Source organism: Hypoxylon trugodes (assembly GCF_022578975.1).
Source record: "Hypoxylon trugodes strain CBS 135444 unplaced genomic scaffold F4822scaffold_21, whole genome shotgun sequence".
Lineage (NCBI taxonomy): Eukaryota > Fungi > Ascomycota > Sordariomycetes > Xylariales > Hypoxylaceae > Hypoxylon > Hypoxylon trugodes.
This window is the reverse complement of record NW_026250036.1, coordinates 1-24,100: the sequence shown is the minus strand read 5'-3', so window position 1 is coordinate 24,100 and position 24,100 is coordinate 1. Positions and strand designations below refer to the sequence as shown.

Sequence of the window (24,100 nt, the reverse complement as noted above, 5' to 3'; positions counted from 1 at the left end):
ACGTAAGCAACATCAGTATCGGACTGGTTAGATAAAGCCTGTTCCTGCAGGTGTTTATAGGATAGTATCCTTATTTTATACATGTGACCCGTAGACGCACATTAAAATTACATCTAAACTCGCCCCATTTCGTAGAGAGCCGCGTTACCTTTTCTTTAGGTTCGGGCATTACGGCATATCACTATCTTTGTTGCGTCCTAGGCAAATAGGGTCTAGGGCTTTGTTGCTATTTGTTTCCCTGGCAATTTATCCTGAGGCTGAGTCATTCAAGGGTTTCGGCGGATTTATATAATGTTATATTTATTTCGGAATCTGAATATACCGGTACGATAATATTAACTATTTACTTGAAGATATTATATATTTATATATAGGGATAATCTTATCTTATTCTCACCTTTAATTATTTATAATAATCTGCTTATTTTAAACACCTTTTAGGCAATCATTTGCAACAACAAGATTATGACTCTTACAATATTTGCCTTTATAATTTCCTATAATGTCATTTGCAACAAAAGATTCTATTATTTATGAATTAGGAATTTGGTATTTACACCGAAGCCTGAATGATTATTATAGAAGGGATAGAATATACATGAGAAAGACATTGGTTTGATTATTAGTTGCAATTGAGTCGTGACAATACTGCGCTGTTGAGAATATATCAGTGTCAAAAGAGTAGAGACGGCTGGGTTGACTGCCAGGACATTTGGGAGTGGTGGGCTTCCCTAGGTAGTGGGTATTCCGTTGAGCCGCATGCGAACCACGGCCGCAAACCATAAGGCAACTTTTGTCTAAAAGAGGCCAGAAATATACAATAAATTTTAGTCTTGCTTATACCGCACATAAATCTATCCACGAACCGTTTACAAGGCTCCTCATGCGGATGAAAAACATTAAAGGAGCAGCATTCGCGGTTCCCAGAACTTTTTAATAGATGTTATCCAGAACCTCATCAATTATTTCAATGAAAACTTACAGAATCATACTTGTAAGAAACCAGGGTTACCTCTATTATTCTTTGGTAATGCGTAAATAGATTGACCATTAGGCTATTCTTTATCCCTAACATGCATATTCCTACTATTATACCTCCCACCATAAATTTAATGCCTCCTTGTCATGTCCAATTCAGTCAATACATTAGATTTTGTTACTAATGTTAGAATTATACCACAACCCTAAGTGGGAAGCCATATTTTGCACACCTATTTGCTTATAACCATTTCACTTACAACACACTAAACACAACTAAACACACCAAACATACTGAACAACACACTAAACCCCTAAACACCTAAATCCCAAAGGTACAAACAGAGAAGGAATATATCTATGCTGTTTGGTTCGTACCTATTTTATTATTCAATTCTCATGTTAATTTTTAAACTTGAATTTTTTATAGGCAGTTACCAAATTACATTACGATGTGGGGATTAAAATTATGTATTGGGTTTATCATTTTTTAAAACAAACTTAATGTGACCCTTAATATTACCATTCAGGTTCATTCATATGCAACTCCCGATGCCATCCCCAACGTTGCTACCCCCATAATCTATAAAGGTTTCTGCTGCAATACTTCTCATAGGTAAATGATAGGTAATTCATTCTGACTGACCCCTCCTTATCAAGTTAATAAATCTTATATAGCAAAAATACTTATATTCTTTTTTAAAGATCTGCTATCCTTATCAAACTACCTCTTATAGATCTAGCATTTACAATATCTTATTAGACTATATAGTATTTTATTTCTGTCAGAATGCCTCAGAAAGACGTTGCCGCTTCCTTCACAAATTACCTCCGAAAGGCCTCCAAACTTTCGTGTCCCTTCCCAGGTTGTGAAGACCAATTTCCTGCCATTAATGATAGGATACAAAATCATCTGCAATCACGTCATCAGGATCTCTTAGAGCAAAAAGACGTTTCTTTATTTATTCGAGAGGTTAGAACCGGTAGCACTGTGGCCACGAGAAGGTAAGTTTTGCCTCAATCACCTTATCTCAGCCAGCTGACACCCAGTAAAGGGTAGATACAGCTCCACAATCGGGCACGCTTTTGAACCCGGACGGCGCTTCACCGCGGCCAAAGGCCCCTCCCGCTCCAGCCCCAAGACAATCTAGGGACCCTAGCCCGCCTGCAGAGGAAGATTCTGAATCTCTTAAACTAATTAAACAACCAGAAACCCGACCAATTAGTCAAGAACAGTTGATTACTGAGGTTAAAGGCATATACGCAGGGCTTGTTATGGTGGAGCATAAGTGTATCGAGGTCGATAACGCCCAGTTAACACAAAACGAGACGAAACTCAACAACGAGTAGTGGCAGGCATTAATCGCACTACACAGGACGCTGCTTCATGAGCATCACGATTTTTTTCTCGCCTCGCAACATCCGTCGGCTAGCCAGGTGCTGAGACGGTTAGCGTCTAAATATGCCATGCCGGCGAGGATATGGAGGCATGGTATACATTCCTTCCTCGAGCTACTACGCCATCACCTACCTCATTCTTTAGAGCATATGCTTACCTTCATCTACTTGGCATATTCAATGATGACACTTTTATATAAAACGGTCCCCGCTTTTGAAGATACATGAATAGAATGCTTAGGAGATTTGGGAAGATATAGGTCAGTAAAGGATGGTAGAATAGTCCTTGCAGAATGCTTACAATGGATGATATAGAATGGCAATTGAAGACAATGATATCCAGGACAGAGAGGTTTGGACATCCGTGTCCCGGTACTGGTACTCGAAAGCGTCTAATAAGACACCTACTACAGGAAGACTTTATCATCATCTTGCAATCCTTGCCCAGCCAGATCCCCTTCAACAACTATATTATTATATTAAATCCCTTTGCATGCCCATTCCATTTAGCTCAACACGGGAGTCAATTATGACTCTATTCGACCCTATTCTGGACCCCACTAATATTCAACATTCTCGGTTGATCACGATTGATGTGGCCTTCGTAAAGGCGCATGGGATCTTGTTTAGCAATAAATACACCGACGACTTCCTTCCAACAGTTGATAAGTTCTGTAGTATGTTAGATAACTATATTGGCCGAACCACTAGGAAGTGGATGGAATCAGGGTGCGTTTGACCCCTATAATTGTGCTTTAAATGGGCTATGATATACTAAGACAGAAATAGCTACTATATCGCTGTCTCGAACTGCTGTGCCCTTTTGTCATATGGCCAAGAAGATAATATTCTTCTAAAGGGATTCCACCCCCATGTGGAGGACATAGCCGAGCTGATTACTGAAAACTCCCTGGCCTTATATAAGCCAAGTAGGACAGAAGAAGGTGCGCTAAGGCTCTTTGAAGGCACCTGTGACGTCGTCTTGTGCAGATTAGATGACCTTAATATAAGTGGTATTCATAGGTCTAAATGGTCTTTTCAACTAACAGAACATTTTATAGACCCTCCCATTTCTTCACGTCATTATGGTTTTCATATTTCACCTCACATATTACCTAAGTGCAATGTCCTTCATTGAGAAGACAATCCCCTGGAAACTAATCTCGCTCCAACTCAACTCCCTACTCCTCTCCTGTAGAGAACATCATAAAATACATGATGAACAGTTCCCTAGACAGGACAAAGAACTTGCCCCTCGTCCGCTGCCAGAGGATTTTGCCATGAAGGGCCTTATCTAGGTAGATAAGTACTTTCCAGTAGATTGGTTCAGCAACGATAAGATCGACAATGATGAGAAGTATTTTGAAGTCACCTCTATGACAGACGACCGCAAGGAGAGAATCCTGTGGCTAGCTTGTCGGATTACGAAGCTCGGCAAGTGGCTCACTTACGATGAGACGTTACATCAGTTCGGCATTGTTCCCGAATATGAAAAGGAGATAGTAAATAGCGCGAAAGATGCAGACATGAACATCTCCGACCTTGACCCGGTTTCCGGTAGCTCTATGTTCGACTTGGTAGCTGCTGCAGGGAACACAGCATCCGAAAAAGACGACGAAGGTATGGTCGACGTCAACGAAACGCTGGCGTATAAGCCGATTTTTCGCTAATGATATGGGATGGACTAGGGAGCTATGCTAGTTAGCGGTAACGAGGGTCCCGACTGTATTGTTTAGATGTCGACTAGGTCATCCGGCACCGGCAATCCATTCTGCACAGCAACAATAAGCATACCAATGTCGCCTATATCGCAAGCAATCATCATATTGATTTCGTTTGGGAATCGAAGTTTCGAATTATCAGCCATTATAATTTATTAACCATGAAAATATTTAGATTATTATAATTAATTATTAATTAATTAAATATATCAAAAAAGGTTTAATAAAATATATAGTTTTTAATATAGTTTTTTCCGGTTCTTGTTTTGTATTAACCTTGGACGTTATTCAGGTCCTAAAGCAAAGTCATTTTAAGATCGAAAAGAAGATCAAGGCAAGTAATTAATTACTAAGGCGTCGGCTTTATTAACAAAGGTATGTAATAGTAGTGGAAACTGGCTGTGCTAGTAAGATATTCTCTTATATGCCTGTTTTTGAATTCACGGGCCCCGTCTTGAGATTGAGACCATAGCCATATACAAATTCACAAAAACATACTTCCTAGTTGCCACTTGGCTTGCTTAGCACTGATGTTGCCTATTTCCATACATACCATCAATTTAAGTGACGGCCTATTCGAACCCACGTCATCGGATAATTTGGCCGCGACCGGTGCCGCGGTGTGGATGCTGTTGTAGGGCTACTCCAAATTTTACAGTCGGATCGTGCTCGCGGCGGCATCACACTACGATGATTTCTGTTAGTTACCCTACTTTGCTTTCTTACCTTATCTATCTCGGCCACCCAAGTTCAGGAGAAATATGATTATAGGAACTTTAACATCTATATATATAGTTTAGCCAAAGGAAGCATTGGTGAAGGGAAGCACGTAGGTCGGAAGCATACCTACTAGAGATGGGTAAGTAATTAAGGCCAAATTTGAAAATTAAGTATATTGGTTGACTAAGCTTAGGTACCTAGGTATGGTCGCGCTAGACTTGGGAAGGACTTTACTATGGTAACAAATAGTAGCAAATATTGCATTACATCGGGCACATACCATCGCATAAACCCTTGGCCAAGCATCCCTTGTTGTTTCTATTAGGGATATAGTAGAGGTAAAGGGAAGGTTACTTGAAAGGAAAGTAAATATACTTGTCGGCTATTCGGCAAGGTTCCTCTCCAAATGAAGGGGCTCTATTATATGTATAAGAGACAAGGGTTAAGAAAAGTCAAAGAAACTGTATTAAATATAATAAACAATATATCCTTATTTGCTCTCATCTTTATAATGTAGTAAAAGGAGCTATATAATTAGGTTTTTCGGTTAGAAATTCTTATCACCTTTTTAAAAAAAAAAGAATTAATAATATATCAGCTTTTAATTTTGTTTTCTTTTCTTCCTGCTACAGAAGCTCCTCCCATACCTGGCATTCTCTTCAAAGCGCCAGACAAATTTGGTACATTCTTTCCAAGGCTTTATTTTAGCTAAATATTCTCCATTATATAGGATAATTATTACTATAATTACTTTTGGTACCTAACATTCAGAATTTCTATGTGTTGGTTTAAACGAGGGAATATAAATACCTAAAGAAGTTTAGGTATAAATAGGTATATAATATGAATACAGTACAAATCCCATCTTTTGATGCCATAAATGGGACGATCTTGGCCTAGACCAAAAATGGTTTATCTACCTGGACATGTATCATAATTATTATACCCTTATTTTACCCACAGGCCTACAATAGGGGATTTGAAGGTAATAAGTAATTATATGCCAAAACATAACAATAACTATGATCAAATCAAAAGATATTATTCGTCCAAGGCCTTACAGCCCCTAGGCCACTCTCCGAGCTAAAATAGTAGGCTCAAAGATTATTTTCATTATAGAGACATAGAATCAGATATCTATATACCTTTTTATTATTATTTCGACAATAAGTCCTTACTCTCGACGTGGCATATCACATGACAGTCCCTGCCATTTATAATAGCATATCCAGATTGTCAGGATCGTAGCCTATAAAGTAACATATTACCAGGTACTCTTCATACTAAGGCCGTCATCCTCTATCGGAATCTTACTATCAATCCTGTCACATTCACCCCCCAGTAAGAAGAGAGAGAAAATAGTCGCAGCAGAGAAAATTTCTACAAGGCTTAGGTGGCAAGGTGGTCCCATCACCTGTTCCGGGCGTATCTGGTTCCTATTCTATTGGGCCAGTCGTCGCTATATTTAGGTACGTTTGTAGTACGTTGGCCTTCACCGTAGTAAAGTAATAACCCAGCCCCGTCCCCGTATTGGAAAGTTGTCCCCTTCTGATTAACCGGAATAACCATGAATAGCTATTTCGGACATGGTAACGTAAAACGGGCCTCACTTCGAAAGCTAAATACACCATACCTAAGTACACACCTATTGCTGTTTTCGTTAATCGCAACCCTCTGGACAAAGGGACATATCGGCTATAGAATTCCACGGCCACCAAGGAACACCAAAGCCCCAGCCCGTCCGTTTGTTGGTACGGCACCTCTTCGACTACCGCCTCCGTTATGTCGTTACGTTACGAAGGGGCGAAATGAGGACCATAGCCTAATTCTAGGACCAACTTTATAAATAAACAATTTGCAGTAAGTAAGAAGATGCTTCATATATAACGTGCATAACCTCCTTAATACCAACCTGATAAAAGAAGCTATCAAGCCGTAGATCGTAAACGGTAAACGACGAGGATGTTCAACAACCGGGACGTCACCCAGTGCGATATGATGAATGGGCTGGACCTTGGTTTTACCGCGTACCACGGCTGCACCAATTGCAATCCTGGCTACCCTACGATGGATGCGCTATGCCCCCCCTTTCTCGATGCTACAAACACTTCAACAAACAACCCCAGTCTATAAGTAGGTGATTTGGGTTCTCCAGGGTGGTTGCCTTATTTGTTGGTTCGTAACATGTCATATGATGTTGCACTTCCCTTTCTTCCTCTTGACTCATCTCTTGGAATTAAGGTTGGTCTGGGACTCAACATCCTTGTTACATATCCATCCCTTAACTAGTTCATAATATATATATTTATTTATTAAGGTGAATAGCTGCTATTAGATAAAAGTCTTCGTGAACACTCCGCAAACACCGCAAATACGCCATTTTTACACTCTCTATCTAGCACATCTCTCAAACATTACCACCGGCGGTCACCCATACGACAATTGTGCTTGTCACATCAGGCTTTCGGAAGGTGACCCAGTCGGTTATGGTACTTGTTCCCACTAATAAACTCTGCGATGTGGACGTTTCCTTGCTTCTTGCACTTGCTGAAGGACAAGATATACAAGACGTCGGTATGCTAGCGATGTTAGAAAAGCTTCCACTTTTTATCGAATTGGACTCATTCTGGCTCCTTGTCGACGTTAGGGGGGGAGGTGAGGCGACATGTATGCTGACGAAAGTACTCTCTGTTGTATGGTGTATGTAAGATTTTGACGTTTCATTTCGAGTAGAGGCTGGTATTTTAAATATATCACGACTGCTTGTGGGTAGTGCTTCAGGGGATGTCTTCGTGCTTGAAATATTGTTGGAGGGATTTCCACAGGTGTCGTCCTGTTGTAGCGGCAGTCTTGGGGTTAAGGAATTGTAAGAGGAGAGATGAGTAATAGGGGTTAATATAAGACTGAAAGCCTCAACTATCAAGTAGAATAAAACCAGCTTTGTCAAATGTAATTCCATGATAGGCACATTTATATACCTTAATATTAAAAAATAAGTTGTGCATGAGAAAGACGAATAAAATAAAGCGGGATTTCAAAAAAATGATAAACTTTTATAGAAATATTTATATATTTTCCAAGGACCTTCTTTTGGGCTTATACCTTGGCATTAACCAGATATTTAAGGCCCTTAATATCTTAAAGAGCCCCAATAAATGGATTATTATAAACCGTAAAATATCCTATATATATGCTTAGGCCGCTAATATAAAATAATGTCCTAAAGGAACCTATATAAATGATAATATTAAATATATAATTTTTATTATAGTTTATATAAAATATACTTTTTTAATATATTATAACCTTTAATCCATTATTTCTTAAAGGTTATGTTTATTTGTTTATTTATTTTCAATACTTATATATCTCTTTTAAATATCCCAAAGACAGTTCTCGGTTCCCTTTTTGTTACGTTCCAGACTGCGGGGTAACACATATAATACAGAATTGAGGAACAGTGACCAATTGGTCACTGGGAAGCGTTTGCTTTATGGCTCAATTGGTTGTCCCTAAACCAGTTTGTGACATACTCCTTAATTCTATATCAACCATTTTGGTGTATTGTGTCATAAACCAACCTTCAGGAGGCCAATCTACCGACCCAAATGTGGGCATTTCAACTCCTTGAGCGAACTCGGCGGCGACGGTAGACCGGGAGCGCTTTTGTCGTTGTCGTCGTGGCTCGCGTAGGGAATGTAGTGGGCCAAACAGACCGCCGCCTTGATGAGCGTCAACCAAATGAGCCTGCCATTTAGTTACATTATCAATGCGGGTAGGCTCGACTTTTTCGCGCACGCATTCGGGGCAGGAAAACACCGCCTCAAACAAGTTCTGCTTCGCTAGGTGTATGACTCTGAAATGTCTAACGAAGCCACCGGCATTTCTAAAAATGTCATCACATATATGACAGCGCCCATTCTCCGGGCCGAAGCTCACATCGACTAAGAGAATATCTGGCCTGACCTCCAGGCCAGTAGGCATGTCAGGGGCATGCGCATGGCCGTGGGCTGTTTCGGCGTGATTACTCCAGTGCATCGGCCCCACAATCATGTACTCCGGGCTGCCTAAGCGGCGACATTCCGGGCACGGAAAAGGCCGATCGAAGTCGCCCTTGTCGAAGTGCACCCTTTTGTTGTGCCTAGTGAGATTCCCGCGGTTAGGGAATCTACGACAGCCAAATAAACACCGGTGGGGAGCTTCACTACTTGATAGTTTCCTGTAGAGCGTTATCAGTTTGGGTGCAACCTTCGTCCTTTTTGATCGTATCAAGCAGTGCAGCAACCTCAGTAGGCCGTCTTCGAAGGTATGCTGAGTACACATCGACAAGCCTGATGGCTCCCTGCTCATACTCGCTCTCGTCTAGTTGCATGAACTGACCGATCGCTTCGGCGGCCGATGCACCGTTCGGGTCGAAGGGCTTGAACGGATTAACATCGTGATCAGGTGCCTTAGAAACCGCCTTCCCAGATGCCCGAAGCTTGTCCGAGTCACGAAACCACTCTGTTCTCCTCTTCTCAAGTAGCTCTTTAGACAGGGTGTGTCTAATACAGTGGATCTTGGCTGCTATCTTTTTCGCATCCGGATGATCTGCCGACTTCTCCGTCGCGACCTGCTGGTACTGGGCACGAAGATCACGGATGTCCTGCCGCTCCTCGAATGCTCTTAGGTCCGCTTCGGTAGGGTAAAGTGGAGCATCAGGGTCTCGCTGTAGGAAGGAGCGCCGTAAGGAATTAAAAAGGGCGCCATTGCTCTCCGGTAGACTTTGACCAAACGCAATCTGGACCAAGTCGTGGGCGACATGGCGTGCTTGGTAGCTTTTGAGGAACACGTCGCGGGTGTTCCCTAGTACGTGTTATTCCGCACTGGCTCCCCAAGACTACCTGAAGACGCTGGATATTAGCTTCGGCTTCATGCGGGGTTGCGGAGACTCACTAGAGAGTCGGCTTCCAGCACCGACATGAAGGGAGTAAGGTCGTTGCTTGTCATCCCGCAGGCTGCAAACCTGAAGCGTCCGATTCCACATATCCCAATACGTCGGATAGCAAATAGGGAGTATTTGCTTGTCCTCGACACCGAGCGCCCAATTCAAAGGCAAAGAATCCAGATCACCAAGTTCGGGCCGGTTGAGCATATCATCAAGAGAATGGAAATTTGCGTCAAAGGCCCGGTCAGTGATCGCCCGGGCTGCCAACAGGCTAGCTAGGCAAATAGGTTTACAAGGGATCACTGTAATAGAGAAGGCGACCCTGTACCAACAGTCAGTCATTGAAAAAAAAATTAAAAAAAATAAGCTGGACTCCTGATGAGACTTACAATCTGTGCTGGCTCCGCTGGATCACATTCTCCTGCTGTTTGTTGTGGCGGATCGTGATTGATACAACCAACCTTCTCTTAGACGAGTCTAGCGGGTCCCGCACAAGCTCAAAAGCAACCTGCCTATAAGTAAGGTTCATCACCTCTCCAGGACGGAACCCTCCGATAGCGGCAGCGAGAACGGCGCCATGAAAGGCCTGGCGTGTTCGTGCGGTGCTGGGAATGTGCCTGGCCTGTTTCCACAACGTTCCAAGTAGCATCATAACATCTTCTGGCGTCATTTCCTTCTTCTCAAAGGTCTGTTGGCGAGTAAGGTTATGTTCCACGGATGCGCCTTCTTCGATCCACTGCAAGAATTAGACATGGGAATGATGATGCGGAATTAACGACAATACTGGGGCCGGGCCTTGCTAATTTCGTAGATAGGTCCGCGAGCACGTTTGCCTGTCACTATAGTCCATTTATTCCTATTTAACGGATCTTCCCTCCTCTTTCGGTTAAGAACGCTAGCCTCAGCCTTCGCAATCAGATCTTTCCACATTCCGTCAATTGAGACAGCCGACTTAATGCCCCGTATCGTCTTGTATTCTTCTGGCCCGAGGCAGGGTCGTTCGAAGGTAGAATTCTCGATATACATAGCGAAGAATTCGCGGATATATCTGGTAACACCGGCGCCCTCGCAGAGGGAGATCCAGATACTGTCAAGGTCGATCCCTTGAACATCTCGGAAGTAGCTGCGGCGCCGCTGAGCGTCAGTGAGTGCTGCTATGTAAGGAGGGTAGAGATGGGTAAGCGTACACAGCCCAAGCATCCCACAGACGTTCCCGTTCTGTCTCGGTTTTCGGACAGATTAGGCGAGAACCCCGCAAGAGCTGGCCCTTATATTTCTGACGAGCTTCTTCGCCTTGTTGTTGCTGTAACTCTAGGTTGTTGGCGAGTGCGCGTCCGAACCGCGACTTTCCTAAGTGCGCCGAAGGGTCGGGCGTGTCCCTCGCTTCTAAAAGTGTCATTATAACAATCTGCGTAGTATGGTACTAGATAGAGGGGAAACAAAGTCGGTGGGTGTTTGGAGATGAGCGAGCGGCCTGGGTGCTGCTTTATAAGGCACGCACAGCCAATAGCATCGTGATCTTAGACTTGCAAGGTCACTTACGAAACAGCTGTTGGGCGACTGGGGGGGCATTGTCGACTTGCGGTTGAGCGGACGGGGGTGACGTCGTTAATTTGTGGTTGAATATGCGAGACTTCGAGTCCTAAACGGAATGCGGTTTCCAATATCTGATCAAGCGAACTTTCTCATACGTACTAGTCACGTGCACGTTAATCAGCCAAAACCGCTCTCCGCCCCACCCTAACTACCGACTTAGCGGTACAGAGAAAACGTAGTGGGATTTGACGCTGCCGGATTTGGTTGATAATGAAGTTGAAAATAGCTGCATGGATTCTTACCTGAGTATCCATTATCCAATAAGATTAAAGTTAAATTATGTTAAAATATTGTATGTAACTGTAACCGATGAATGAAGAGACACAATGTGTTAATATTTTATGACTGTGTGTTCTGTTTATAATCTTTAATATCATTAATATTAAAGATTTAGGTCACTATGTTTGATATTGCTATGTTTGATATCGACAGAAGGTTTTATGATTGTTTATCTAATTCCCTAAGACAGGTTCACCCGGCATCGATCTAGGTACCTAGGTACTGCACCTGGGTATACCCCGGGTAAACCTACCTACTTAGATACATGTAATGTGGCTAATATTCTCTTTAAGTGTGAATTTCCCGCAAAATCTCTGTAAACAGTATATTAATATAGCCCATACAACATTGTGTGGATACCGAATTTGTCCGACACGTACATTTCTATTGAGCATCAAAAACTAAAAATTGTATTCCATTTGGAAGTTGATTTTGCAAGATCAGGATCTCACCCATGCTCAACCACTATTTGCTCTATAAATATGCGTAATGTATCATATACGCGTCATTTATAACGCCTTCTTCCCTCCTTTACTTTCTCGAATTCTGATACTTCCTCACCCTCTCCAATCGCCCTTTCTTTTTATTTACTCTCCTTTCCCCTGGAAGAATGTCGCTAGAACCCTCTAAAAGATCTGTGACTTCTGAACGTCTAGTAAAGTCGCGGTTCGGACGCGCAATCGCCGGCAACCTAGAACTATAGCGACAGCGAGGCGAAGAAGCTCGCCAGAAATTCAGGAGCTAGCCCTTGAGTGACTCTCGCGTAGTCGCCCCAAAGACCTAGTTGGAACGAGATCGCTTATGGGATGCTTGGACGATGTATGCGCTCTTCATATATTGTTAATACCAACTAACGTGTGTTGTAGTTACTTTCAAGATGTTCATGATATCGATCCCGATAGTATTTGGATTAGCCTCTGTGAGGGTGATGATGTCTCATACTATATACGCGAGTTTTTTGCCATGTACATCGAGAATTCTACCTTCGAACGACCCTGCCTCGGACCCGAAGAATATAAGAAGATACGGGGCCTCAATTCGGCCGTTTCAACTGAGAATATGTGGAAAACACTGATTGGGAAAGCCGAAGCTGGCGTCCTTCAGCGGAAGAGGAGGGAAGATCCTGCAAATAGGGACAAGTGGTCTTTATTTGCGAAAAAACGCCGCCATGGGCCTTTGTATGAAATTTTCAAGGTGAGCCCGCCACGATTGCCGACTTCGCATCATGCTCATTCTTATTCCTCAGTGGATCGGGGAAGGGGCGTCTATAGAACACAATCTTACCCGCCGACAGACCTTCGAGAAGAAGGAAATGACGCCGGAAGATATAATGGTCTTACTTGGGACGCTTTGGAAAGAAGCAAGGCACATCCCCTGCACTCCACAGACACGCATAGCCTTTCATGGCGCCGTTCTCGTCGCTGGTATCGGAGGGTTTCGGCCTGGGGAGGTGATGAATCTCACTTATGGACAAGTCGCTTTTGAGGTTGTGCGAGACCCCCTCAACCCTTCTAAGAGAAGACTGGTTGCAGCGATTACGATTGTACACAATAAGCAGAGAGTGACTCTGGTCGAGCATACCCAACACAGAGTGTACGTTTCATTTATGTAGTGCCTCGGCGTCTAGTTTCAGTAGCGGCCCAGGCTTGATATTCGGATAGGGCAAATGGGTTCGTACTGCTACTAGCCTCGCCATCCTTTGGGATTTTGGAACGTGTTCGTGAACTCATGATGCGTGGCGACGCCAAAAAAAAAAAAAAAAAAACCCAGACGAAATTTCTTGTCGCCATTTATAGAGTGGGTGGCTCAGAAAACGGATTTTGGGTCCCCTAGAAATTTGAGTATGTACAAAATTCAGTTTCCTGTCTTCCTCACTATTTTATAATGCCCTCGCTTCCCTAAATCTGCTAGACCATCATTGAAAAAAATGGCACCTTGGCTTCGGCTCGCGATCACTTCGACGGTGCCCCATCAACTCTATTCGGAAGAATTCTGCTCAGCTTATTCGTCTATTGATACACTTAAAGATGGAGTCCCCGGAATAATTCATATGATTGGGAACACTTCCAAGAAGAAAATACTTCATAATCTTTCCGTAGACAATGAGGAGAATGACGCGATCAACCTTCACCAGGCCCGGATCCAAGAGAGGCCAATTCTCATCATCGATTCAGCTTGGCCACCGAAGCCTTTGAGACGTGTTGGGGTTGCCGATGGCTCAAAATTTCATTGGATACAAAACGGTAACTCAGTTCCGACTTCGTTCGACTCGACTATCAAGTTATTTTCCCGATTGCTAGGGATTATAAGCCAGACTGTTGTCATATTTGTGGACGATTTCTCCGATTTCTCAAGCGTTTTTGAATTATTGTCTCCTTGGATTCGCTTTTCTTGTCTCGATATAAGATACAGACCTCGCCTTCTTTTAATTAGCAACGCATTTAACAAGAAAGGCGACCCACAGCTATTCTTCGATAGACTACTACGTTATCTTACAAAGCTACAACACATAATAGACCCGACGAAACCTCATACAAAGGCTGACTCGATAGAGATGTGTCAGAAGTGTTTTGAAAGTATCCAACTAATCCCCGACTATCCTGGAGTCACGAATTTGATATTCAAACACAATGAAGATATGATCGCTCGAAGACTTGCGTCAAAATGGGTGTTTTCAGCCTCTCACTTACAGCGGATCATTAAGTCAGCAATAATACACTTTTCCCTGCGCCGAACGGAAACGTTTAACATCGTCCTAGCTTTTAGGGGTTGCGATAGCAAAAAGAGTTACAAAGACCATATCGAGGGATTGTGAAGTATGACCAGAAAGGACCAATACGCTGAGCTAAGCAAAGTTGTCGCTTCAGCCCTTGTTGCAGATGCTTATCCCGAGTGCGGGCATCGTAGGTTTCCTTCTATGTAAGTTCGATATTTGGGCTGATTATTATTAGGGTTTTTCGCCGATATATGACGCTATTTACCGAAAGGACCTTGAGCCTCTATTCCGAACCCCGGACCTCAACTTTCTGGGGAAGGAGATCGAGCAAACATTCTACGATATAGCGATCCTAACCGAGGAGGAAGGCAAGTCGGCATTTAGTCACCATCTGGACTCTTTGAAGAAATCGAGCTTCTTCGGAAACAAGTTCAGTAAGGCCTCCTGTCTTATCTGCTTAGCTAGGCAATTTTGCACCGTCTTAACATGCGGGCACGGTGTGTGTGAGCGGTGCGTTCGGGCCATAGGCCCCGTTTACGAACCATGCCGATTTGAGATCCCTCGTTGCCCCCTTTGCCAAGCCATCAATACGCGCATGGTATTCCTCCGACCGCCGACGGCTGCTAGACGAACTCTTATCCTAGATGTCCCTATATCCAACAAGATCTTGCTTGGCTATTTTTTTAAAGGACTTGCAATCTTGTATTGGATTGGCTTCAGTTCCTTTGCGCGACTACTTTGAGACGATTTACGGCCAAGGGGTTGGAGCCTATTACGCCCTTGGAATGTACTTGCGTAGCTGGAGCGTGCTCCAGTATGAAAGGCGCGAGGAATGTTGAAGGCATACGTGCTAAAGGAGGATACTTCAAAAAGCCTGAACGTGTGGTATTTGGTAGAGACGAGTGGTGCGTCGAGGAAATTCAATCGCACGTCGGAGCATCGGTCAATATACAGCACAAGGGGAAGCGTTATTCCAATACTATCACTCAATATTACAAAGAACGGTTTGTCTGAAAACCCATTATTATCCGCCTGGTAACTAACTAGTCAAAGCTCTCCTCAGAACCTTACAGTCCAGTACAATGGAGAAATGTACGGCAATGAATATTTACAAGCTATTGCTAATCAAATAGTTGGGACCCTGTTTTATATCGAATTAACCGAACTGCCAAGGTGTTACTCGTCTACTATTCGCGTACGTCTCATGTGCTGCGTTCCTTCGGGGCCAGCTTGCGTCAGTCTACAAAAAAAGCTGGAGGGAGCTGAAATTCGGTACAGATGCGATACTGACCGGTACAGCACACGTCGATTGCGTACGGACTCAAGGAATAATACAGGATTTCCACCATCGACGTTCGATGTCCACATTGTTTCTTTGGACTCGACGATTGATGTAGTCCTAAGGAAAGGCTCATCAGTCTTTGCAGTCACTCAATCTCCTTACCGGGTTAGGGACCTAATTCGAGATCAAGGCATCGATAACCTTTGGCACCCAAACTACCAAGACCCTCAGGAATCGAATATAGACTGGTTTGAAGAGGATTGGGATCAAAGCGAGCTGCATTTAGGAAATGAACTGACTGCTCTTTGTAAAACGATGAAGCAGGTGGCACACCACGAAGTAGTACATCACGAAATAGTACATCACGAAGCACAACCCGATAGAGTGGTTATAGACTATATATAAGCGTTTAAATTGAAATCAGATTGCAATACTACGGCGGTCCAATAAGCATAAAACCGCCAATGCGCCAAACCATCGTGCTAAGGGAGGCGTAATATATTGTATACCTAGGTAGGGAGTCATACACTAAAGGCCCCTGTAATTTTAGGACCCTACAGCGCATGTTCCGTCGTACCTAGGTAGAATTAGTGACAGATTTTATAGCGCTCACCCCCTATAAATACAGCGCTCTATCCCGCTGAAGTGGTCCTGTAATTACGGCGCATCATAGTGAGCACTTATGTTGCGCTATATTTATAGCGCTCGAAGCCCTGTAGAGCGCTGTATTTATAGCGTCTCCATAGCGGCCTTATAGCGTATCTTAGTTGAGCACTATACTTACAGGGCTTGAAGCCCTGTAGCTTCCTGTAATAGCGCACTTCAGCGCCTAGCTCCTTATAAGTTAATGTAATGGCGTTTTCTACTGTAATTACAGGGAGTCATGCGCTGAAGCCCATTGTAAATACAGGAGGCTATAGGGGCTTATGCGCTATAATTATAGTGGTTGGATCTATAGTGCTTACGCCCCTATAAATACAGCGCTTTATAGGTAGCCCCTGTAATGTGCCGTATTTACGGCGTGTTATAGTGAGGTGCTGAGACGTGCTGTAAGTGTGTTATAAATATAGGAGCGTTGTAGTCTACCTAGGTACTGTAACTACCTACAACGCAATACAGTGGGTACCTATAAGGCGCTATAATTACAGCGCATTTCAGTGGGGTGCTATAATGTGTTATAATTGTAGTACTCTGAAGCCCTATAGAGCCCTAAGTTTACAGCACACTTACAGCGCGTCTTAGCACCCCACTGAAATGCGCTGTAATTACGGCACTAATAGCCTTGTAAATTTAGTTTGACAGTTATCCATGGATACCTTTTATATATAAAGTTTTATTTTTTAATACCTAGGTAGGTAACATATAATAAAATTAAAATAACAAAACATCCAATTCCAGTTCCACCTTTAATAATAATAACCGTGCGCCGTTTCCGAAAACCCGCCAATGCGCCATAATACAAGTTACAATATAGCGCTTCGCACCATGCTACAGGGCTATAAGCGCTGTAAATATTAGGGCATTTTAGTAGGGTGCTGAAGTGTTATAAAAGCAGTATAGCGCTTGAGGCCCTACAGCGCACTTATAGTGCATTGAAAGCTGCAATGCGCTGTAGCTATAGGGCTTTATAAGGCTTAAAGCATTGTGAGACGCTATTAGGGATGTAGGCGCCATACATTTAGTCGCTGAATTTGTAGTGGGAGATGCGCTGTAGAGCCCTGTAAATACAGAGGGCTTCAGCACATCTGTATATTCGCACGGCATTTTGGCGCATTGGCGGTTTTATCTTATTGGACCGCCGTAATAACATTATTTAAAGTAATCCGACTTTAGTAAGCGACCAACTGCGCCACTTGCCCGAAGTCGCTGGGGCGCTTTTCGTAAAGCGTTTGTTCCTTTAATGTGCTTGTTTCCATTTTTGTGAGGCGAGGGTCTTCGTCGTGGGTTGAGAGACGTTGTTGGATTCGCTAATGGGGTTTCTTGTCGATTCTGCGAACTTAGGGTCGAGGAAGACTCTGAGCCTAGTGAAGGTGAAGGGCTCCGTTTTTTTAAATCGCTCACGGACTCGAAGGTACCAGGCTCAAATTTATTCTCCGCACGGACATTCAGTGTAGCGAGTAATTCGGGAACAAATTTAGGACATGACGTGTATAAATAGAACTGCCCCTGATCTTCAATGATGACGGCGGTATTTGCCGCGAAAAGCCGACTATAGGCGTCAGCCTTTTTGGCTAAGCCAAACCTGCGATTTTTTGAATCTCCTTCTCGAGTCATTTGGGTGTTTGCCTTGCTAAAATTTGTGTGATGTAAAGTTGCCTTTATATATTGCTTTGTGAGCATGCGATTAGTCGCCCGCAGCGCGACTGCGCGGTTAAGTTAGCGCTATCCCCTTTTAGAAACATTACACCCGCGCGGCTAATGAACATACAGGGTTCAGAAATCTGTTTCCTGCTAGTTCAGAAAATCGTCTTATCAAATCCGAGCGTAGATTTAAGTACTGTAACCAGCAATAATAATTCCAGTGTTCCCTAGGTATGTGACTATGGAAGTAGCAATTTTATACGGTGTTGCCCTCGTGGCGTTTATTGTTCTTATCATTTGTCGTCGAGTCTGCTTGACTCTTACGGCGAGATGTACTCAATTTTTAAGGAGTCATATTTTATACCCGTTGATCTGGGATCGCAAGGAACATACCGATAACCTTACTCGTCTTGGCTTAATATCTCTTCTCATCCTCTTGGGGGTTTCTAGGGGGGAAAACCAACCCATTGATCGGTTTTTCTGGGCTGCCATTTTCGACTTATTACTTTGGTCACCATTGGTTCGGAAGAATCGCTACGTTAAGAAGCGCTAATTCATTTTGGGTTATCCTTTTCCAAGAACAACAATGATATATCTGTATCAGGCTATATCGTATGTGAGATCCCGATACTTTCTTACATTGGCTCATAATTAGCAGGTTGGATCCGCTCTTGTCACCCTTACTATCTTATCTTTGTGGTTTGTGCGACGGATACATTATGGTCTGTTTTTGAAAGTGCATGTTGTCTTTTCACTTCTAGCCTTAGGCACATTGATCTGGCACATTCGCCTAATTGACCACTTATTTTCAAAGGTCACTATTTATTCCGCATCTGGCTTCTGGATACTCACCACCCTTTTCAGATTCTTTCGCAGCCTATATTATGGTTTAAATATTGTAAACGTGTGGCAAGGCAAAGAAGCCCTTCGGATGCAGGTTCAACTTCGACGACCCCTGAAAGTATATCCAGGATGTTACTTCTACCTCTACTTCCCCTTCGCCCCTTTCCGCTTCATGATCCGGGGGTATCCAATGAATGTGGCGTGGTGGAATGTTGCCGACGCAGAAGGTTCAGGCTATTCGTCTGAGCTCTTATTCCTCATGCACCGAAGAGGTACTATCTCCAACATAGCGGAACGAGATGGAGGCTTTCGCAAGACATTTTTGGACGGGCCTTATGAGCAAAACCTAAGTCTCCAGGAGTATGAGAATGTTATATTAACCGCGAAAGGTCCGGGTATCGTTGGAGTTCTTCCACACGCGCTACACTTAGCGGGAAGGCGATTACACGACGACCGACAACGGATGGGCGCTCCTTCTAGCCGTACACTTCATAGAGGCAAGACGCGCAAGGTTGACTTGTTTTGGATCCTCGAAGATAACTCTCAGCAACGATGGCTCCACACCGAACTGCGTATCTTATAATCGCGGTTAGCGGGACTCGTCTTCGGTGGTGGGGAACGTACTCGACAGTGGTATTATCGGGAACGTCTTCGGCGGGGACAATCTTCCTAAGTCCTAAACGTGATCGTGTTTCTGTACCAGATGGCGATGGTGATCATCAGTGCGTTGCTAGCGTTAACGGGTGAATATGGGGCATACCATTGGGCCCCATTATGGGCGATTGCCACAGGTGCCGGTGTAGGGTGTGTTTTGTGCTGATATACTAACAAGTTACGACGAAAGTGGGATGGGTTTAAAGAAGACTAGGAAGCTAAAATCGCGGGGCAAACTAGTAAACAAGCCTAGATAGTTCATTTTATATCTAGCGATATAATGAATTTTATTGATATAGATCTAGGCTACGATTTAGTGTTTATCCGAAGCTATTACTAGCTAATTGGTTGATTGGGTATTGGCTAACCTTGGAACATATATTGTAGCTAAAGAGGGGTAAAGATTACGATATAGGAAGATGTATAGGTACGTATCAGGAATCCTTTTTTCTTAAATTATCTTGCTTTAAAATGGTATTTATTATAATTACTGAAGTAATTAATAAGATTAATAAACATTTATTAGGTAGTTGATTGTATTTGAATGTGAATCAGTAGATAAATGAGTAGTTTAAAGTCCTCCTGGATTACATTTAATATTGCGGAACCGTTTCTTTTTATACGCCATCGTCACCACGTAATTATATACAAAGATGGAACAAAACCAGAAGATGATCAGACCGGCCGTGGCGAGAGGACCTACGATGGAGAATGGAGGTACCTGCGCGTTGACTTAGTTCCACGTACGAATGCCACGCGGTGGACGGGACGACGTACCTGGATGCTTGGTGGCTCCATTCCAAGTTCCCCCATCGATACGAGACCACGAAAAGCAGAAGCAACTTGTTGTGTTGTTTTTCCATCGTTGGCGACGCGTCTGTACCTGTTATGACACCTGTATCATCCTGATAGGAAGCCATCACCAACACATGTATGGATGAAAGATGATAGGCTCAAAGGAAGCGCTGTAGGCGCTGTAATATACATAAGGCACCAACACAGCTCTTAGCAACCTCGTATCTAAGAAAGGAAGCTGTACTGAATATCATGTACTACTGTCAACAGCATAAAGAAGAGTAGCTTCTCCCTGAGAGATTGAGGGAAGGAGGATACGGCACGCAGATCGTAAAAAGATTATAGTTACTCAATATATTGCCTTAACCCCATTTTGACAGTACCCGGATTCCATGAATTGATGGCTTATTGTGGCTAGACCAATAGCGAAGAATCGATATAAGCATATACCTACCGATGCTGCTGAGGAGCCGGTGAAAGTCAAGTGAATCTTCCTGAGCCCCTTCCCGCTCTACGAACCTAACCTCCCTCCCCCCGATCTAGCATTGTTGCTGTGCATGGTCTCGGCTTGAATGTAGTTTGGTCGTGGATTTGGCAGGACAAAAGTGGGCGACAATCGCCTGTGCATTGGCTGAAAGATCTCGAGATGCTTCCTGCCATCGTACCTAACGCGCGAATTATGGTCTACAGTTACGAGTCGAGGTGGCATGCAAATGTCCCCAAAATATGTCTTTATCTTTATGGAAAGGACCTTATAAATGCTCTGTATAACTTCTATAATGATGTACCTAACTATCTAATTATTTTTATTGGATATAATCTTAATAGACTTATTATATAATATGTAAGATATAATTCATAATGGTCTTGGGGGCTGTGCTGTATATTATTCCCTCCATTTATTGATGATAGGAATTTCTTCTATTTATATACAAAGGATATCGATATATATTTTAGACATCTGGCATTTGCCATAATCCTATTGACTATCCTTTAATCCATTTAACTGCAGATCTCCTTGGCCACATTCCTATTAACCAATATCTTAATATCTTGGGTAAGAAACCCTTCCATATGACATTTTCAAAGTGTTAGACTCTAGGCTTATAGTAATGAATTTGCGATTAACCTCTTGTTATGTCCTAATTGGAGAAGTTCAAAAAGCTGGTGCTCTGCCTTTATGGGAAAGGATCGGAATGAATAACAATTATCCGAAGAAAGTGAATCGACTGAGTCGACTGAGTCGAGCTTTGAGAAAGCGATCGAGTCGATCCAGAACAATTACATGAAGGAAAGAATGAGTATATAAGGAATGGATTTCCTACTGTATCTAGTCACTCGTTCTTCAGTTATTAGTCTAAATATAGTAGATCTGACAGAACCCAGATAGACACTTCCATATCCATGCGATGCACTGGCTCTGGGAGGCGTGGTTTGGCCTAATAAGTGATGTCCCCCACGTTGAATGCATACATACATATTTGGTCCACCTGCTGCTCCCAGTCCTGGCAATCAAGAATTAAAAGAGATAACGCTGGCTCATTGTGAGAAAGGGGGTAAGGCCTATATTCAAGATTATTATCTCTTTAGGTTCTGTTTAACCTCTAAGTCTTTCCCTAGGTCCTTCTGGATCTGAGATAGGACCCAATATCGCTTGCCCAATTCCACACCGCCTACCCGAGTCAACCACCCACATCAAAGATCGCTTACCGCTTACCAAAACCGACACCGCCTACCTAAACGGTTTAGCCTCTATGAGACCGCCTACCGGATTCGACACCGCCTTCCCAATCCATCGCCACCTCAACCCGTCACCGCCTACTTAATTCGTTACCGCTTTCCTAATATGCTAGTTACCACGATTCCTACTTTATCCGACAGTTAGATTTTAATATGGGGTCCTAACCGTGTGGACTACTAAGTGGAGCAGCCTCTGCTACCTTTCTACTTTAACGGAGAATTGGTAGTTAGGGTGGGGATGGAGAGCGGTTATGCGGGGCAAACCAATAAAAATTCTCCGTTAACTGTGTGAATTAGTTCCCCACTGTCTTTTCGGAGAGCGGTTTTTTTCTTAGAAAAAAGAATAGCGCTTATCCCTTTAAGTACCCAGGGCTTTAATACTGGCACCCATAGCAGCACCTACAGAACCTATAACTCCAGCACCTATAACTGCAGCAGCACCTACAGCAGCTACCTACAGCGCCTTTAAAATGATTCGCATTGAGCTTAATTTAATAAATTTATTATTCATAAGTAACCAAGCCACCTAATAATTATGATTACCTAATTACCTAGGTACACCTATAATAAATCATGTCCTACTCTCAAAATAGTCTAAAGCCTTGCCGTAGAAGCCCATTTTGCCTTGCATGAACAGATAGATAATACCAGCTAAGTCCTGAATATCCCTATTGATAAGCATTCGAGACAGTTTGTTGTCTGTGCGAACATTTTGTTCGGCTTCTTGCACCATTGTCGAATAAGTTCTTTCATCTTCCCATCTCCCTATTTCATCTTTATCCAGTGGCCAACCTGCCTTATCATATTGTTCTGGTAAGTTGAGGAGGCGAGGTACCGTTTTCAGAAACAAAGGAGCATCACTCAATTCCCAAGGTACAGTGTAAGCGCCTTCCCAATCAATTACTCCCAGCCACACTTTGGGCATTTCTTGCCCTTTTCGATACCGGTTTCGTTGCAACCGAACGCTCGGCATGCTGAGGTCATGCTTGTTGACACCGAGTCCATCATGGCATTTGTCACGTCCATGCTGAATATTATGGAGATGTAATTAGTAAAATGGGAAATACTCGTAGCAGTTGACTAACCTTAAAGGTTTGGTATGCGGTAAACAGTTTTTTCTGGGGTGAGGTTGATGAGTAGTTTGATGTGTAGAGGAGTGATTCGGGCATGGCAGATTTATACTTGATAGTGCGCAAGGAAAGGCCATCGGCCAGTCTGTATCTGCACGGGATCGGACTTTCTCGCCAAGGAGTCCGGGCGGTATTCTCGCAAGGGATCAGGCAAACCCCTCCTCTTCATGCAGAAATTGCCGTATCCTACTATCCCGAGCATTTAATGCAACCCTCGCAATCGAAACGAACGTGTCACTTGTCACTTACACGGCGAAATGATTTGCTCAGGAGAGTATTGGTTTCACCCACTACCCCCCCGTATCCATGACTAGCAAGTGATCGTCCACGGGGATAGCCGTTAATCTATATCAATACAACCAGATAAAGCAACAATAGCATGATTCAGGTCCTTTCTGCCCGACGAAGCCGGTTTAGGACTGTTCTGCTTATCAATTTGCACTCTCCAAATCACGACGCCGTCTCCACGTGTGAACTTCTTGTGACGTTGGGCGATACTCCACTTCAACGAATTCCATTGACGCGTTCCGAATTACTTCATTACGGATTTGGCTAGCAAATGAAGGTTCGCCGCGTGCTAAGCAATGGTCAATATCGGTCAAGATCTGGCCCCGGAAACGCGACTTACTAACGGCAATACTTTTGCCTGGAGAGTTTGAACCTGGTCCTATCTCCTTGATGGCGCCATTCTGATGGAGATCAGATCCTGGGCTTGGATAGAAGCAACGCCAGTAATTAGGTTCGAAAGGCGGCCCGCGTCTTCTAGGGGATGGATAGATACACCATATACGCAGAAGTCTCTATTTAATGATCAGATATACTCAAATAAAACGGGGGTGAGCCAGCCGCATTGTGAACTGGCTGCAGGATAGCGATATGCTACCGGCTGCCGTCACAGATGCCAGGATTTACACGTACGACTGGAATGCGAAAGTTTTCGACAATGCGCCCGTCCAAACGTTACTGAGCCACGCCGACAATCTCCTCAGCCTTATAGCGGTAGAACATAGTACTTCGGGT

At 43.5% G+C, this 24,100-nt stretch overlaps 10 protein-coding genes across 10 annotated transcripts; 7 read left to right on the top strand and 3 right to left on the bottom strand.

The window, feature by feature from the left end:
* Positions 1–1,768: 1,768 nt before the first annotated feature.
* On the top strand, positions 1,769–4,112 carry F4822DRAFT_441809 (uncharacterized protein; the record flags this gene model as incomplete). The annotated part of the gene is made up of 9 exons (XM_051462905.1): positions 1,769–1,983; positions 2,130–2,324; positions 2,355–2,470; positions 2,609–2,636; positions 2,692–3,105; positions 3,166–3,355; positions 3,438–3,633; positions 3,679–3,878; positions 4,065–4,112. 9 exons carry the CDS (start codon positions 1,769–1,771, stop codon positions 4,110–4,112), a joined length of 1,602 nt encoding a protein of 533 aa, XP_051308343.1.
* Positions 4,113–8,315: 4,203 nt separating this feature from the next.
* On the bottom strand, positions 8,316–11,781 carry F4822DRAFT_441804 (uncharacterized protein; the record flags this gene model as incomplete). The annotated part of the gene is made up of 6 exons (XM_051462904.1): positions 10,932–11,781; positions 10,585–10,867; positions 10,134–10,480; positions 9,753–10,066; positions 9,026–9,662; positions 8,316–8,958 (listed from the first exon to the last, which is right to left on the bottom strand). Exons 1-6 carry the CDS (start codon positions 11,141–11,143, stop codon positions 8,316–8,318), a joined length of 2,436 nt encoding a protein of 811 aa, XP_051308342.1. The 5' UTR covers positions 11,144–11,781.
* Positions 11,782–12,335: 554 nt separating this feature from the next.
* On the top strand, positions 12,336–13,389 carry F4822DRAFT_150553 (uncharacterized protein). Its single transcript, XM_051452996.1, has 3 exons — positions 12,336–12,438; positions 12,486–12,813; positions 12,866–13,389. Exons 2-3 carry the CDS (start codon positions 12,583–12,585, stop codon positions 13,229–13,231), a joined length of 597 nt encoding a protein of 198 aa, XP_051308341.1. The 5' UTR covers positions 12,336–12,438; positions 12,486–12,582; the 3' UTR covers positions 13,232–13,389.
* F4822DRAFT_150565 (uncharacterized protein) lies at positions 13,326–14,825 on the top strand. Its single transcript, XM_051452997.1, has 2 exons — positions 13,326–14,522; positions 14,571–14,825. The coding sequence occupies exon 1, from the start codon at positions 13,547–13,549 to the stop codon at positions 14,432–14,434; it is 888 nt and encodes a 295-aa protein (XP_051308340.1). The 5' UTR covers positions 13,326–13,546; the 3' UTR covers positions 14,435–14,522; positions 14,571–14,825.
* On the top strand, positions 14,266–15,270 carry F4822DRAFT_150581 (uncharacterized protein). Its single transcript, XM_051452999.1, has 2 exons — positions 14,266–14,522; positions 14,571–15,270. The coding sequence occupies exons 1-2, from the start codon at positions 14,499–14,501 to the stop codon at positions 15,075–15,077; spliced, it is 531 nt and encodes a 176-aa protein (XP_051308339.1). The 5' UTR covers positions 14,266–14,498; the 3' UTR covers positions 15,078–15,270.
* Positions 14,668–16,042, top strand: F4822DRAFT_150572 (uncharacterized protein). Its single transcript, XM_051452998.1, has 2 exons — positions 14,668–15,339; positions 15,389–16,042. Exons 1-2 carry the CDS (start codon positions 15,152–15,154, stop codon positions 16,020–16,022), a joined length of 822 nt encoding a protein of 273 aa, XP_051308338.1. The 5' UTR covers positions 14,668–15,151; the 3' UTR covers positions 16,023–16,042.
* An 888-nt stretch (positions 16,043–16,930) lies between these two features.
* On the bottom strand, positions 16,931–17,909 carry F4822DRAFT_423476 (uncharacterized protein). The gene has a single exon (XM_051459981.1). It carries the CDS (start codon positions 17,889–17,891, stop codon positions 17,427–17,429), a length of 465 nt encoding a protein of 154 aa, XP_051308337.1. The 5' UTR covers positions 17,892–17,909; the 3' UTR covers positions 16,931–17,426.
* A 195-nt stretch (positions 17,910–18,104) lies between these two features.
* F4822DRAFT_150529 (uncharacterized protein) lies at positions 18,105–18,683 on the top strand. The gene is made up of 2 exons (XM_051452995.1): positions 18,105–18,530; positions 18,577–18,683. The coding sequence occupies exon 1, from the start codon at positions 18,160–18,162 to the stop codon at positions 18,469–18,471; it is 312 nt and encodes a 103-aa protein (XP_051308336.1). The 5' UTR covers positions 18,105–18,159; the 3' UTR covers positions 18,472–18,530; positions 18,577–18,683.
* Positions 18,105–20,004, top strand: F4822DRAFT_423475 (uncharacterized protein). The gene is made up of 2 exons (XM_051459980.1): positions 18,105–18,530; positions 18,577–20,004. The coding sequence occupies exon 2, from the start codon at positions 18,850–18,852 to the stop codon at positions 19,342–19,344; it is 495 nt and encodes a 164-aa protein (XP_051308335.1). The 5' UTR covers positions 18,105–18,530; positions 18,577–18,849; the 3' UTR covers positions 19,345–20,004.
* A 2,420-nt stretch (positions 20,005–22,424) lies between these two features.
* Positions 22,425–23,152, bottom strand: F4822DRAFT_423470 (uncharacterized protein). The gene has a single exon (XM_051459979.1). The coding sequence runs from the start codon at positions 22,921–22,923 to the stop codon at positions 22,522–22,524; it is 402 nt and encodes a 133-aa protein (XP_051308334.1). The 5' UTR covers positions 22,924–23,152; the 3' UTR covers positions 22,425–22,521.
* Positions 23,153–24,100: the final 948 nt, after the last annotated feature.

What these genes read in the sequence shown, in the direction of transcription:
- F4822DRAFT_150553 (XM_051452996.1), top strand. Translation starts at nt 12,583, where the DNA reads ATGTACATCGAGAATTCTACCTTCGAACGACCCTGCCTCGGACCCGAA. An exon ending in CTTTGTATGAAATTTTCAAG is followed by an intron (nt 12,814 to 12,865) that starts GTGAGCCCGCCA and finishes CTTATTCCTCAG; the next exon opens with TGGATCGGGGAAGGGGCGTC.
- F4822DRAFT_150565 (XM_051452997.1), top strand. Translation starts at nt 13,547, where the DNA reads ATGGCACCTTGGCTTCGGCTCGCGATCACTTCGACGGTGCCCCATCAA.
- F4822DRAFT_150581 (XM_051452999.1), top strand. Translation starts at nt 14,499, where the DNA reads ATGCTTATCCCGAGTGCGGGCATC. An exon ending in TTATCCCGAGTGCGGGCATC is followed by an intron (nt 14,523 to 14,570) that starts GTAGGTTTCCTT and finishes GATTATTATTAG; the next exon opens with GGTTTTTCGCCGATATATGA.
- F4822DRAFT_150572 (XM_051452998.1), top strand. Translation starts at nt 15,152, where the DNA reads ATGAAAGGCGCGAGGAATGTTGAAGGCATACGTGCTAAAGGAGGATAC. An exon ending in ACTCAATATTACAAAGAACG is followed by an intron (nt 15,340 to 15,388) that starts GTTTGTCTGAAA and finishes AACTAGTCAAAG; the next exon opens with CTCTCCTCAGAACCTTACAG.
- F4822DRAFT_423476 (XM_051459981.1), bottom strand. Translation starts at nt 17,891, where the DNA reads ATGACTCGAGAAGGAGATTCAAAAAATCGCAGGTTTGGCTTAGCCAAA.
- F4822DRAFT_150529 (XM_051452995.1), top strand. Translation starts at nt 18,160, where the DNA reads ATGGAAGTAGCAATTTTATACGGTGTTGCCCTCGTGGCGTTTATTGTT.
- F4822DRAFT_423475 (XM_051459980.1), top strand. Translation starts at nt 18,850, where the DNA reads ATGCAGGTTCAACTTCGACGACCCCTGAAAGTATATCCAGGATGTTAC.
- F4822DRAFT_423470 (XM_051459979.1), bottom strand. Translation starts at nt 22,923, where the DNA reads ATGCCGAGCGTTCGGTTGCAACGAAACCGGTATCGAAAAGGGCAAGAA.